General features: G+C 47.0%; 6 protein-coding genes across 6 annotated transcripts; 2 read left to right on the top strand and 4 right to left on the bottom strand.

Annotated features, from left to right (window-relative positions):
- Positions 1-844: 844 nt before the first annotated feature.
- On the bottom strand, positions 845-2728 carry BDV27DRAFT_57668 (uncharacterized protein). The gene is made up of 3 exons (XM_032076986.1): positions 1832-2728; positions 1467-1779; positions 845-1413 (listed from the first exon to the last, which is right to left on the bottom strand). The coding sequence occupies exons 1-3, from the start codon at positions 2185-2187 to the stop codon at positions 1066-1068; spliced, it is 1017 nt and encodes a 338-aa protein (XP_031931054.1). The 5' UTR covers positions 2188-2728; the 3' UTR covers positions 845-1065.
- Positions 2272-2842, bottom strand: BDV27DRAFT_57699 (uncharacterized protein). Its single transcript, XM_032076988.1, has one exon. It carries the CDS (start codon positions 2767-2769, stop codon positions 2314-2316), a length of 456 nt encoding a protein of 151 aa, XP_031931053.1. The 5' UTR covers positions 2770-2842; the 3' UTR covers positions 2272-2313.
- Positions 2729-4770, bottom strand: BDV27DRAFT_57682 (uncharacterized protein). The gene is made up of 5 exons (XM_032076987.1): positions 4655-4770; positions 4354-4592; positions 3884-4298; positions 2887-3830; positions 2729-2813 (listed from the first exon to the last, which is right to left on the bottom strand). Exons 2-4 carry the CDS (start codon positions 4415-4417, stop codon positions 3344-3346), a joined length of 966 nt encoding a protein of 321 aa, XP_031931052.1. The 5' UTR covers positions 4418-4592; positions 4655-4770; the 3' UTR covers positions 2729-2813; positions 2887-3343.
- Positions 4771-5900: 1130 nt separating this feature from the next.
- On the top strand, positions 5901-7134 carry BDV27DRAFT_154450 (D-isomer specific 2-hydroxyacid dehydrogenase family protein; the record flags this gene model as incomplete). Its single annotated transcript, XM_032071968.1, has 4 exons — positions 5901-6238; positions 6288-6340; positions 6399-6486; positions 6543-7134. The coding sequence occupies 4 exons, from the start codon at positions 5901-5903 to the stop codon at positions 7132-7134; spliced, it is 1071 nt and encodes a 356-aa protein (XP_031931051.1).
- Positions 7135-9733: 2599 nt separating this feature from the next.
- Positions 9734-10724, bottom strand: BDV27DRAFT_57646 (GPI anchored serine-threonine rich family protein). Its single transcript, XM_032076985.1, has 2 exons — positions 10398-10724; positions 9734-10327 (listed from the first exon to the last, which is right to left on the bottom strand). The coding sequence occupies exons 1-2, from the start codon at positions 10609-10611 to the stop codon at positions 9798-9800; spliced, it is 744 nt and encodes a 247-aa protein (XP_031931050.1). The 5' UTR covers positions 10612-10724; the 3' UTR covers positions 9734-9797.
- Positions 10725-12338: 1614 nt separating this feature from the next.
- BDV27DRAFT_57641 (uncharacterized protein) lies at positions 12339-14344 on the top strand. The gene is made up of 3 exons (XM_032076984.1): positions 12339-12806; positions 12884-13823; positions 13890-14344. The coding sequence occupies exons 1-3, from the start codon at positions 12438-12440 to the stop codon at positions 14132-14134; spliced, it is 1554 nt and encodes a 517-aa protein (XP_031931049.1). The 5' UTR covers positions 12339-12437; the 3' UTR covers positions 14135-14344.
- The last annotated feature ends 436 nt before the right edge of the window (positions 14345-14780 follow it).

The raw sequence follows: 14780 nt of genomic DNA, 5'->3' as shown, positions 1-14780 counted from the left end.
CACGAATGCCGTTGGCTGCGGCGAAGAGAGACCGTCCTCGACGTCTGGAATCAGGAGTTCTGGAAGAGTGAAAAACGCATTTCTAGTCTACTACAATAGCGAAATCATCATGATGGCGCGGTGTACGAGATTCATGCAGTGCAATATGAGGGGCAGGAAGCCCAAAATGGGGGATTGAGATTGCCGAAGGCATAGATCTGGCGTTGGCAGGTTGCTATCTGGGTTCACGTGTACGTGTGTTTTGATATCAGGCGTCGGTGGTTACGGTGCTAACTGGCGGAGAGGTTTGGGGGGTCGTCTTGCGCCTTCGTCGTCGTCGTCGTCGTATTCTCCTTCTTCCTGTTCCGGGTCTGGTGTTGATTGTGGATGGAAGAAGTCGGTGCTGGATGCATTGTCTACGCTGTAGGTGGTTGGTACAGGGTCTAGACTCTAGAATAACTTTATCATCGTCTATATACTTTCCCATGTTGTTGGTTACCCTCTGAGCCACGTTTCTGGCCATGACATTGCAAGTGGAACCAATGAAAAGCCGAGTATGGCTTAGACTTGCACGCATCGCGAAAATCCACTTCTCATACGTAGGCCAATAGGAGGCTGATCGCGATGGCTCGCCCCAGTGATTCGACGCGTTCTGGGATGGATGCCTGGGATCGGATATCGTCGGCCTTAGGTTGTCGAAAGGCCTTATGTTGTCAACATAGCTATGCAGGCTTTCGATGGACGTGTATAATTCTTATGTTGCTAAGTCGCCTCGTGAGGCCAATGTTAAGATGATTAAGTTGCGGATGTATTGGGAACTTTAGTACTTTTGATAAAAGCGATGTTTATGAGAGCACCAATATGAATGTGTTTGCATGTCCAGAATAGAGGCATTATATGTAAGATATTTACTAGTCTGAGGCTGTGAGGCACTTGAAAGGACATGAAAAGATTTAATGTAGCCTTTGATGACTATATACTCTGTTGGACTGAGTTCTGCACTGAAGACGAAAATAGCATTTCGATGAGTGCCCAGTAAATTATATCGTAACAAGCGTGAACTGATCATTTTGACTGTTTGACAGTTTATGAATCCCCCAGTTCTTCTAACATAGCATCAATGAACTCTCTCTCTTCTAACAGAAACTCGCGTGCCGAGGCAACGTCAAAGTCACGACCTGCCTTCTTATGCTGCCGCATTACCTTCAACTGATGACGCACCCGCTCCTCCAAGTTCTCTAGCCGATACTCCACATACTGATAGTAAAGAGTCCTCTTGGGAGTTATTGGCAACAGAGGTCTGATGATGGTCTCATCGCGAACAAAGGGCGATTTAGGCCTTAACGATGTGACCATGCTGATACGTTCCCGACCGCCAAAGGCCTTGAGAGCTTGATGCTCAATATAACGACCTTGCATAATGACAGCCGTGCCCTAGATTACACCATTAGCTATGGGGCCTTCCATATCAAAATAGAATTCCTTACCATGGCAGGTCCACGGAATTTTAAAACTTCGCCGGTGCCTGTCCGAATAGCCGTCTCGCCACCGATCATTCCGGCACAATCTGATAGCATGGTGACGCAGACGAATGCGTAGCTGTCAGAATGCCACTCAAAAGCAGGCTTATCATCTGCATCCCTGCCGGGTACACTGGCGGTTGCAGCGTCATCACGAACTGAGATATTGACATGTCCAATATCTACATCCATAGCAGGAACCAGCTCGATTCCAGCTATTTGCGAGAGTGCTCCCAAAACTGCAGGGCTGTTCCACGCGTCGTAGATAAATGAGGACTTCCTATATGTGCATAAGTATATCTTGTGAAGAGAGAACGAAGGTAACAACGCACTCTGGGCAGTAACCTCGAATCATATTGGCTGCCAGGTCCGAACCAACTTGATACTTCTCCAGCACTTGCCGGCTGAATATCTCGGCTCTCATCTGCTTAATTGCCTCTTCGGTGAAAAGTGTGAATGGCTCCGAGATGGCCGTGGACGTGATGCCCGCGCCTTCCAGTCCGATTTCCTTCATCGTGATTATCCTTTTGGGAAACTTAAAATTGACATGCTTTTCTGCATAAAATGGTGTCCGGTCTGGTATCTGAGCACCTTCAATGAGAGACTGTGGGAGAGGTTTCCGGGGGCTCATGAACTTGTCCTGTTGAGGGCTTGGAGCCACAGCTGGCGCAATTGCAACATCCGTCATGCCGGACCGTGCTTGGATTTGGGAAGTGATGAAACAGGGTAGGTAGAACAAGCAATGTAGATCAGATCAATAAATTTGCTGGTCTTCTCGCGGTGGCATCATGGCTTCTTATCTTTCTCGGGGCGCTCAACCCCACATAGTAGCACATACGCTAAAGCACAGCTTCAAATCCGTTTCCGAAGTTTTCACCTGAACATAAACCCACTCGTGTCTCCCCAAACCACAATATAATTGTGTCCTGCTCAGAACCAATGCTTTCCCGCGCAGAGAGCCAATCCATTTGGGGAACGGGCGAGATGTATGGATAGGTGATGTAGAAAGCCCAAGGCATTCATCAGCACCTAATAAAGATCTCTTTCGGCTTGCCTCTTTGCGTATGAATTCTTTGAGCGTATGTTCCATCAACTCATGTAGAGACGCAGCGGAGATTTTTGTTCGTTCGGTGGACCGGATCTCAGCGACACGTGAGCTTACGACACTTATCTTCCCAGTCTCTAGCATCATAATCCCTCGATTTTTTAAAGGATGAGTGCTAGGAAGCGGGCGTACCTTTGAATTGTTCCATTCAAGAAAATGATACATACACTAGGTCCCGGTTCTGAAACTGTCCCATGTATCCCCACTCACTGTGTCAATAGTCAATAGCCGTGTGGCACCGCACAGTACCAGGTAAGGATGTTCCAGGGTTCCCACTCATACCATTTTATTTTTTTGTCTTGTACTTAGGGCGGCGAAGGTAGTGCCAGAGAGGCTTCAGAGTATATGCGATGATCAGAAGCAGGATCTGTTTGGGTAGTTGTGTGAAGAATATCTAACCCAGTGTTTTCTCTCGCAACCTGAGGCACGGCCCTGGTTAAAGTTGAAAACGACTCCAATGGAGCGTTCTTTGCTTGGGACACGGAATCAATTGCAGTTTGCTTGACGGCTTGATGGTTGCAGAGGTGAAGAAGGCGTGTAAGAGATGTATACACAGGTGGCGGTTTGTTATGGATAGTCTCTAGCTCAGATCTCAGTTACGACTGTAAACACGCTCTTGTTTTGTTGTCAGTTAACTGGAACATCGCATTGGTGGTCTTGTATGTATAATTTATAATCCGGAAATCCATTCGCAGAGGGCCTTGATCGTACAATGCTGCTTTTGTCTATAATAGAATTGCTACATAATAAACACTCGTGGTTCTGGGAGAAGTGTGGGCCAATTTGTATAACTGCCTCGCGTCCATATCTTTTCAAGAAGCTTGAGAGCTTGCTGCAGATTAAGGAACCCATTACGGTGAAATTGCTTTTCCAAGAACTGCTTGAAATATAGCCGATGCTCATCCTTCAAGCTCTCTGATGCAGCAATGAACGTGGGCCACACAAGGGAATGTTCTCCTAATGATCCCTCCGGGAACAACCCTAGTGTTTCCTTGAATCGCTCTATCTTGTCAGGGTCTAATGTGCCGTGAGGCCCTATTAGTGCGCGCTCTAGATATATGTCATATGCTTGCTGTCGAAGATGTGCATTCAGATAAAAGGTGAGTGCATGGTCGGGGTGGAGGTTGCCGTTGTAGTGCAGGCAGTCAAAGCTCTCTTGGGCATGGGCAACAATGCTACGTACACCAGCCTCCTCACTCAGCAGTGGTGCAGCATAGACACGAAACCTGGCAGGATTAATGATGGTACTCAGCAACCCCTGGAGGCTTTGGATACTCACTTGCGTATTTGCCGCAGCAGAAAATTGGCCATGTCACCGTTCCCAAGCCCGCCCTCTCCCCCGACCGCATCGAGAGCAGATTGCAACATGTGAAACAGGATAGGGAAATCGGAAGATCCGTTGACCATGACCCCTACCAGCAGTGTAATGATTGCAACGAATATAGACTGCCTCGTGAGCATGTCGTACTCATCCAAAGAGCTTCTATTTTGTAGGCCTAAGATTGCCTTTGCATAGAGCTTATCCGGTCTGACAGGGAGTGTCCCTCCGGTCTTGTGAGAGAGATGGAAGGCTGATACAGCCAACACCGCATCCATAACCATTTTGTCGGAGAACGCAAAGGGCAGAATCAAGTACCGCCATCCATTGTACTTGTCATCCATAACCACCATTTGAGGTGCAATATTGTGGGAGACTTGAAGGGTTATTATCCTATATAAACTTCAATCGGGTCTGTCGATGAGGCTTACAGTAAGTCAACAGAAATTCATTGCTTGGGTCCACTAGATCGACGCTTAGAGGGAGGGTGGTCATTGCTTCAGGGCTACCAGCAGATGATTTTGGTGAATCAGGGCCCAGCCCCGCTAGTGCATTGGGTTCTGCGGGGTCATTTGTGACATTGATAGTCCAGTCGAATTGCTCCTCGGAAGAGCCTCCACGAACAAAAGACGGTGAGCGTTCATGCTGCGGGAGATCACCCGGCCATTTGCTGCAAGCCCAGTTAGTATGCTCACCTTCGGCGAAACCATCATTAAGGAAAAACATACCCACCCTGAGGTGAATTTTCCTCTTGCCAGGTTATCTTACCTTGGTTTCCCCCGTCGCGGAACCGGTAGCGGACCCCAAGCCCACTGCATGGTATGCCTCTGGACGCACATTTCCCACAGCATGGCTGTACGCGGTCACAATGGATTCGGCGCTGGGAGCATTCATAGCAACCTGCACACATATCCGGTCAGAGAACCCACGATATAATTGGCACGTCTGATTCCATCTATGCGCACCTTTTACCTTCGGAACGTACCGACGTTTTTGACGGGGCATATTGACAGTTGGGTCTGAACGTTTTGATTGAGCAATAAGAACATTAAATCAAAGCATCATTGACAATAAGCCAGGTTAGATAGGCAGGTAAAAGCTACTAGTAGGTCTAAAATGCAGCAAGCGAAGCAGGGCGGCCTTATCGAGAATGGCGGGGTAACTCCCGATATTCGTGATTGATTACTCAAGTCCAAGTCTGGTTCATTCGTTAGATAACTCGCACTTGACCAAAGGTTTGCACGTTCATGAGGGTCCTCAAATGGGAGGGAACTTGCCTGTAAGATGTCCCTGTTGCTAGATAATGTCATTCTTTTATCTAGATTTGATAGTTATTGATTTCCCTCTGCATCTGGCGCGGTTGTTGGTCGTAAAGAGACGGCGACTTTGATCCAACGTCCACGCGGGTTGGTGGCGAATCTACCATTTCGGGCTTAGTTGGGCAGATGTGCTCTCATTTAACTTGCCTATTCTGGTTAGATCTTCACCCCGCATATCAAGTGACACTCCCCAGGATTCAATCCGAAGATCAGGGCTACCGGTAAGTATATCTAAACGAATAACCCTATGAGAAAGATCATGCTTTGAAACCATCCACTCACGCCCGATCGCAGTTTGTTTGGGCATCACGTCCCGTATCTTATTATAACCATAATAATTCTATATCAGCTCGATACCCACAAAGAAAATGGCAATCTTTTAAATGTTCTCATTCAACTTTATAGAGAGAGCCACTGGTAGACGTACATAATTGGACTAATAACAGCGAGCTCCAGTCAGATTCACCATATTTAAAACAAACGATTGCCCTAATCCCCGATCCATTTCTTCTTGCTATAGACATGGTTTCTAATAGGGCTTTTAACGCCGCATCCCCGCACACCCTATTGTATCATCGACCCTACGATTCTCCTCGCCCCGACATCAGTTCGCCGCTCGCCCTACTCAACAGATACTCCCGCAAAGACAACAAGTCAAAATGATGCAGAACTCGGTCCAAAATCCGGAAGTACTGCTAAGCATAGCACCATGGGATCTCCCTGTATCATTCCTCGAGAGTCTACCAACAATCAGTCCCGGCATCCGGGTAATCACCTATAAAAGGGACATGCAGGACACCGAGATGCCCCCAGATATATCGCAGGAGACCTGGAACTCGATCACAATTCTTCTCACGTGGAACTATGTCCCAACAAAAGAACAAGTCCCTAATCTGCGATACGTACAACTTCACACCGCCGGTTGCAACCACATCGCAGACACAACCCTCTTCAAAGACAGCGATGTATCATTCTGTACGGCGAACGGTGTACACCCGTAGGTGGATGTTTGGCTTCTTTCCCGCTCGCAAGCTGACTACATGCAGTCCACAAATCGCCGAATGGGTCATTGCTACTTTCCTCGGTTTCCAACATCATTGTAATCGCTTCGTGGATTCCTCTGTATTCGGTGCGAACTAATCTCTGAGGATTACTAGTGTTCGAGCACTGGGACAACCAAAAGCGCGAAACATGGGCTCTACCTGAGTCAGACGAAGACACGGAGGATGCTGTCGGTTTACGAATGTGTGTATACCACCCATCAATGCGAATGAAAGATACGGTTCTCTTATCGTGTCTAGGGGCGTTCTTGGATACGGGTGCACTGGGCGTCAGTGCGCACGCTTAGCGAATGCGCTTGGAATGGACGTTCATGCTTTTACGCTACACGAACGACCAACTCTAGAGTCTAAGCGTGATTACTCGTACGTTGAGGCGGGATTGGGTGATCCCAACGGCGACATTCCATCCCGATGGTACCATGGCTGCGATCAGCTAAATGAGTTCCTTGCCGGTCTTGATCTACTGGTTATTACTCTACCCCTTACCTCGCTAACCCGGGGCATGATCGCTCGCGAACAGTTCCAAGCTCTCGGGAAGCGCAACGCCTTCGTCAGCAACGTTGGACGGGGTCCAATCGTAAATACCGATGATCTCGTCGTTGCTTTGAATAACGGGACAATCAGAGGAGCTGCGGTTGATGTCACGGATCCTGAACCATTGCCTGCGGGACATCCACTGTGGAAGGCGAGGAATGTCGTTATTACACCCCATGTTGGAGGAAACTCGACTCACTACAATGAGCGAGTCCTCAAGGTTTTAGCTCGCAATCTTAAGAATATTGCGGACGGGAAGGGGCTTATTAACAGGATCAATAAATCGCTAGGCTACTAGGTGAATCTGAATGGATATCATTCGTGCCCTTCACAATTCCTGGCCGCAGTGTCTGTTATGCGTCCAGTTCCAATACAGAGGTGAAGTGTCAAATATAACCAAAATCGTCTGATCATGCTAGCCTTCAAGTGGCCGCCTCAATTAGGGTACCTACCGTACAGCTGTTGTTACCTAGTACTCCAAAGCAGACTTGTTATTTACTATAACGAGCCCTCACTAACCCAGCCAATAATACCACTAGAAATCAATCCCCGTTCCATCCTGTCGACAAACCACATGCATGTTATGTCAAATCACATTTTCCTTTTTCTTTCCCCCCCTTAACCATGTCTCTTACTAGTTTACCAGCGCTAAAAAAAAAAAAATAAATAAATAAAAAAAAAGAAAGAAAAGAAAAGAAATAAAAAAATAACGAGCGAAGAATAAGAAATAAAATAAAATAAAACCATCTTCCACATTCAGCCTCAAAAACAAAAATAGTACCTAGGGACCAACGAGAGAAAACCAGACCTCGGTTCCGGAGAAACATCCCCGCCAAGGGCCAGACAAGAAACTCGGTCATAAAATTTCATCCGACAAATGCCCTTCTAAGCCAACCACGGGTCTCCAAGCCTAGTGTGAAAGTAGTAATCTAACAAGACACTATTGAACTATATTCATGGTCCATCCCAAACCAAAGCTTGTTCGCCTCCACTCTCACTTTTTCACGTTCGTTCTGGTTGCATTTAGTATTTTTCTTTGAAGTGGCCACTGAGGGGGGGGGGGGTTATATTTATCTTTGATTTTATTTTATTTTTATTTTTCAATACTTCATCAATACTAATTTAACGATGAAAATCGTTTGAGATAGGCAGGGAAGCTTGTTGCCTATGGTTAATTAATTGGTTAGATCAACGTTTTAATCCGGGTCGATGATAGGGTGAATGGTTAATTTGAATGGATATCGAATTCATTACATCCTGGTCAATAAAGGATTGGAGCTGAGATGAATCCTGTCATTGTTTATGCTAGTTTATTTTGACAGGGTTGCATTCAGTTTGTAACTCTCGCTTTCTTCTTTCAGTAAAATGTCATGAATCCTTGGCCACTTCCACAGCAGGAATAGCTATATACATGTACTAGTAGTACGACAGTATGTACCTGTATGTATGGATGTATGGCTGTATGGCTGTATGGATGGCGGAAGCCACCGGATAAACACTGAGACTGACTTACTACATACGGAATACATGCATATGTCAAAAATGTCACTACAGTGAGCACAGTACGCTGTATAATCCGTGATCAATCAAGTATTCCCAAAGTGTTCACGACTCATGAATCAAGTAAACCAGACGACCAAGTGCTGATGGTTTCTTGCGATAAAACTACCATCCTCTGTAATTATACTGTAATTCCACTAATCCACCAATCACTCTCGAAGGTTTCGCCCCCGCGATATCAAGACAAACGAGATAGACGACAACCCATAAAAGGCAAGTCGGCAAGTGTCGGTCTACTCTTACTCCGTACCTGTTCAGGAGACGAGACCTGTTCGTATGCCGTCGATGCTACTTGGGAGCGGAGTCCTCCGTAGTCGGTAACTTCGAAAAACAGCCTTAAAGCCAACCGGTAAAAATGTGCTGATCCCCCTCTAATTGACAGTTTATCGTAATAATAACCAGGCTCCGCTCCGTCTTGGTATCGGTTCTTATCAGCCAATCTGCATGACGAGTGATAATCTATCACAATCAGGACGGACGATCGTGATCCCCTTGCTTTCCCGATGCCGGAGGTTGAAACTGCACTTCAAGTTTGTCGCGGCCATGTCTCAGGGTTCCTACGTGGATTGTCTGACACTCTCGTGCCTCTTGAGACAAAACATTAAAAAAACAAGACGTCGGATAGGTATACCTACGGGGCTGTAGCGTATTTTATTTTCTTTTCGATAAGGGGGATTTAGTAACACGGTGTCAGGTGTGTTTTCTCGACAGAATCCTGTGGTGTTGCGTCAGGGTTAATTTCCCGGGACAGGATATCTCATTGGTGTAAGGCGGGTGGACCCGTTGGGTTCCTTTTCAACGGTCCACTACTGCTATCAAGTAGTTGGATTGTCAACCTACCGATGGGACCCACTGTTGACTTGGTGCCTGGCCCAAAAGTCGGTACTAGTCCAAGGCCCAATTTTATGGAACTCTCCCCCAATAATTGCTCCGTGGTTATCACCGAAATTTGGTTCTGACCTATCTCCTAAGTTGAGCCATGATGCACTAGGTACGCAAATCAAAACAAATCGGATGATATCCATGAAAGGAAAACTTGATGCGATTGCTCGCATGTTGGACTGGTCATTCATTACAGGATACACATATCTACATACTAGTACATACCATACAAGGCCCCGGGGGCTCAATCCATCCGGGTAATCACGACGTAATAACAATATTCAGGCCAAAACATTGCCCGGGCAAAGAAGAGATAAGAAGCGTGACTATACTCACGTCCGAGACAAACAACTTCAATACCCAAGGGTATAAAACACGTCCGCTCAGTTAACGAAAAAAAAAAAAAAAAGAGAAATATAAGAGGGAAAGGAAAACCGAAGAAAAACGATAGAAGAGTAGTTTAAGAACTATCTGATTAATAAAGTATGGTCAGGTCGCCGACTGGAGTCCGGAGGAAGCTCACAGGACGGCAATGGCACCCAGGACGATCGCCAGCATGCCGCCAGAGACGCGGTTAACCATACCACCATTGACATTGGGGACGCTGGTGGTCGAGGTCGATGCACTGGCGGAGGTGGTGCTGGAAGCCTCGGTGGAGGTCGAGGCAGAGCCGGTAGAGGAGCCGGTCGAGGTGCCAGTGGTGCTAGCGGAGGCACTAGTGGACTCGGTGCTGGTGCCAGTGGCAGTAGCCGAAGTATTGGAGGCAGTGCTGGCAGTCGCCTTAGTCAAGGTGGTATGAGTCTCGGTGGCGGACTTGGTGTTGGTGGTGGTCTCAGTCGCGGAAGACTCGGTGGCAGAGGTAGTCTCAGCGGTAGTGGTAGAAGACGCAGTGGTAGACGCGGCGGCAGTAGCACCGGCCACAGTGAACCGTGGCAGATAGTTGACCTCGCTGGTGTCATCGTCGCTGAAGATCTCAATGGTGTAATCAGGCTTAGCGGCGAGATTGGCAGGAGGCGTCCATGTGAAGCTGCCCGAGTTGGCAATGTTTTCTGAAGACACCGTCAGCATACATGCGCATGGAACATCACTACTACTCATGGGAAATTAAGGGGGACTCACGGGCAATGGTAGTACCCGAGTTTGTAGTCATCACAGCACCCCACTGAAGCTTCAGGGTGACGGTGCCGCTGGTGGTAGGCTCCCAGGTGAGTGTAGTCGGCTCACCAGTCTCGAACGAGTAACCCTCGGAGGGGATGTTGAACGGGTTGGCACCAGTAGCAGCCGCAGCGAGGGATGCCAGGGCGCTGAGAGTCAAGTAGACGACGGAACGCATTTTGATGAAATTGTTATAAGGCGATTTGATAATCCCAAAAAGGTAGTTGAAGATATCGAGGTAAGGTCGATGCTGGTATGATATGCAATACAAGTGAGATACAGCGAGACGGGAAAGCCTTCGACGTAAGTTTGATGGTTAAAGGAGTGAACTCAGTAGGATAGTAAAAAAGAAGGACGATGCGTAGATATATACGCAGGAACAAGGGTACCCAGAAAAGGAAGGAATGAAGGCTGTCCGATTCGAAAGAAAAAAAGGGAAAGAGAAGAGGGAAAAGAAGGGACTGCAAGACGGCGTGACTACCTTATGTACTAGTAAACTAGTAGCATCTTGGGGTCGACGACAGGAAACCACGAGGTCTGGAGCCCAGTGCAGGTCATAATAATAATCATAATAATACCTCATGGAAGGGGCAAATTAAACCAAGCGCTAAGACCGGCACTAATTCAGTGTCACCCCCAATTGAGAGGCTAAGCCGATAAAAGGCCGGTCCGGATCCCCTTCTCTTAACTTCATTAGCCCTGAACTAGCAATGGCTTGGAGAAGGACTCTTCATTCCCATTGGGGGGGAACATTGGGAATAATACAAAATTGGTCGAGGGATCACCTGCCATCGGACCTTCGTAAGAAATAAGTTAGTACTGTTGGCTATTAACAATACCTAGGGTCCTAGGGTCCAGGAAAAGGGTTGGACAGAAGTTGTTGTGTGGTGTTCTAATAATAATCATGGCAAAAAAAGAATCCGTGTTCTATCGCTTGATCAGGGAAACAGTTTCCAGAATTTTTCTCGAGTTTTGAAATTTAAATTGTATCATCCAATTTCAACCAACGCTCCACCGAGCAGAGTTGTTCTGCGGATACCTCCGATTCCGTCGGTCCCTAGCGTTCGCTCTGCATGGTAATTTTCCCTTGTACGAGAAATATATGGAGATGTACCTGACTAGTCCCGAGTAGGCAATCCAGCAGTTGAGCCGAGTGACAAGTGACCTGTTCTACTCCGTACTCCGTACTCGTTAACGATGTACCAATTGAATACGTACCGTACAGGAATGTTATATGTCACGTACTAATAACTAAGGTTCTTTTTTCACGGTTAATCAGTCGATCTGGAGAGAGCTACCTATTATCTTATCGGCATTTGATTGGTTCCCGCTTAGTCAAAGTGTGGTATGGATTGACTGCCACTAAGCCGAGAAAGGCGAACTTGGCGAACGTCGGAATTAATAATTCTCCTTGGAAACCAAAAGTTACTCCTGACCAATTTTTGGACTAGGGCTCAAACCTTGGTAGGCTGCATCTGGTATGGACTCGGTTGATATCCGACCGACAAGTATGGTGATATCTAGATCGTAGTTTGTATACATACATAGGACCCTTGGAAACCTCATCTTTGCCACAGATGAACTTGTCAGTCTATGGATGATGACCTCATACTCCATATATCCGGGTCTTCAACGGTTCTACCGGCTTCAAAGATCTTTTTTCACACCCACTCGGCATACCGATCAGTTAGTGATCTTCCACAGCTATCACTCAATTGGGTCATAGTTCCCAGACGGATGTCTCACTCTCATCCTTTCCCTCGGATTTGTCCAATAGAATAATTTTTTTTTTCTTTTGAACACGAAACGGCAATGGCTGTGCATCTTCCCCATGAAGATCGACTATTAATATATTCTCAAGTTTTCAACTTAGTTTCAGGGGTCCTGGAAAACGGAAATGAAAAAGAAAACTTAAGCTTCACTTGACAGCCAACGGTTTCTCCCTTTCCAGAATGTCAGACGTACTTTAATCTACCTTAATATTGGTCTCATTTGTTCCCGGTCATGGAATGGATCCCATCCGATCTAACGGGTGCGTCCTGCATGGACCCATTCGTGGTCTTCCAATCCTTCAACAACCTGGCCACGTGCTTTAGTATCTTTGGTGTCCCCGAACACACGGACAGCACGGGGCCTACTTTGATAGCGAAAGAAGGCCACCGTCTGAACGTGAATAGCACTTTTGGAACTCTCGTCGGAGATTGTCTCAGGCAGTACTGCGAAGTGCCAGATCCAGAACTGGAAGGATGTGATTTAGAGGGTTACACTCCAAGCGATTATTATCGCATATTCACTCTCCCCAGACAGGAATTTGAGACCACAACCTGTAGGAGTGTCGATAATGATGTGAATCAAGATATCGGTGGTGTGGGGGTACATCTACCTGGAGCATACTGTCTAATGACTTTCCACAAGACTTGCTAACAGCTATTGTCCCGCGTAAATCACAGGTCTTGCTCTCATTCGCGATGCAGTCCGCCATCCTGCTATACGTCCATTTCGCTGTTCTCATACTGAGACTCATCCCCGCATTCACACGATGTATCCGTCGGTGTACGAAGGGGGCACGATCCAGGGCCAAGATCCAGTTTGGCCAGCACCATTTCTCGGTCGTCAAGTCCATGCTGGTGGAATTTCAAGAGGCACAATGCTTCTTCATGCTTTCCTTCCAATGCGCTGCTCTGATTGCTCTCGCGGCGGGCCCGCAGGTTTTCGAGGCAACCAGCTTGTTGCAGCTACAGTCGAACATTTCCATGGCCAAAGCTGTTGCATTCATGGGTATCCTTCCTATTACGTACGGCTTGTGGATACTCCATAGGATTGGCTTGCATTCATGGTATATCTCCGTGTGGTCCGCTATCACAATTGTAACGTCTAGCGTCACGCTGCATCTGTGCAAGGTAGTGCCTCGAGCGGACAATCTACAGGAGATCGCGACAGCAGATCGTCTCGACAAATGTGGCTTTTCCCCACCTCCTCTCATATACTGCGGCTCGGATTCTGAGATGGGGTCAAACTACAGCATTGTCAACAATTTGACCTTCGGACTGTCCGATAATTCCGCGAACTTCGTCTGCATTGCGATCTACGGACTCCTCCTTTTGAAACGCCTCGCCCCTTATCCCAAGCGATGGCTCGGCCAGATGCCCTGGTTTCAGGCAACCTACCACCGTGTCCACCCGTGGCTAAAATCCAGAGGAGTCAGGATCCTTTCCAGGACCTTGGATGTAATCATTGAAACCCTTCTCCTACTCGCCAACTTCTTCTATTCTTTCATGGTTATAGCACGAAGCCTTCCGACGATCTCACTTGACTCGTGGAGTTTCGGTCAAATCATCGCCGTGACTATCTGGTCTCCCATCATCAGCAAATATCTCTACTGGCTTTTGTGTGCGTATCTCTCTTTTCTCTCTACTCCCATACCTTTCTTTTACGATATGCTCATAACCAAAACAGTCGGCACGGACTCCTACTCCGCCATCCGATTCCCATCCCCTTACAAAATCATCCGAGTCAAAACAATCAACGAAGAAGACAATCCCGACGACGAAGATCGTCTTTTCATTCACCTCCCCTCCACAAGTGACCTGAACATCAACCCGAACTCGAAAAAGTTCATAGTCACCGACGTAGAATTGACCCCTGTCAACGACTCAAAGACATCATCAGTTAGTACGCGACATTCCCGATCTCATATCTAGGTATATCCACTTTTGTACTACTATCATAGAAACCATGCTCCGTTTTTTGGGGGTGTTCTGGGTGGATACATTGGCTGGTTGGGTTGGCGTCTAGGTTATGTGAACCATGTCTGTACTGTATATGCTTGTTAGATTCGGTGATGGATGTTTGATTAGTTAGAATAGATATGCAGGGGATATAGATACATAGGTATGTTAGCTGTATTGTATATTACCGATTCCATTCCAGTCCGATCTGCAGTTGCGTGATCTGTCTCAGCCTTATCGATCAATGAGGATGGTCATGTAGATCCTGTGTAAGCTTATTTTGAGTGCTGGGGCGCATGGGCCATTAGATTAATCCAATGTCAGTCCCACTTAAATGTCTAGGCGTGTTTTGGATATGCATTCAGAAATGAGGAGGAATGATGCCACCTAGATCGGATTATCCTACGGCTCGAGATGCAGCCATTAATTGAAGCTCTAGAACTGAACATATTACGTCTGAGATTCGGGTTGGACAACTAGGTCTTGTTCTGGCTCATTTGAGTAGTATAGCCAAAGTCGATCATAACTCAATTATAGATTGCTTAAATGTATGACGGGGTACCCCCGTGGATATGCGCATGATTAATATGAGAGACGGGAATAACACCTATTGTACAAG

This window comes from Aspergillus caelatus (genome assembly GCF_009193585.1).
Source record: "Aspergillus caelatus strain CBS 763.97 unplaced genomic scaffold BDV27scaffold_28, whole genome shotgun sequence".
NCBI lineage: Eukaryota > Fungi > Ascomycota > Eurotiomycetes > Eurotiales > Aspergillaceae > Aspergillus > Aspergillus caelatus.
This window is presented reverse-complemented; position numbering and strand designations above follow the sequence as displayed.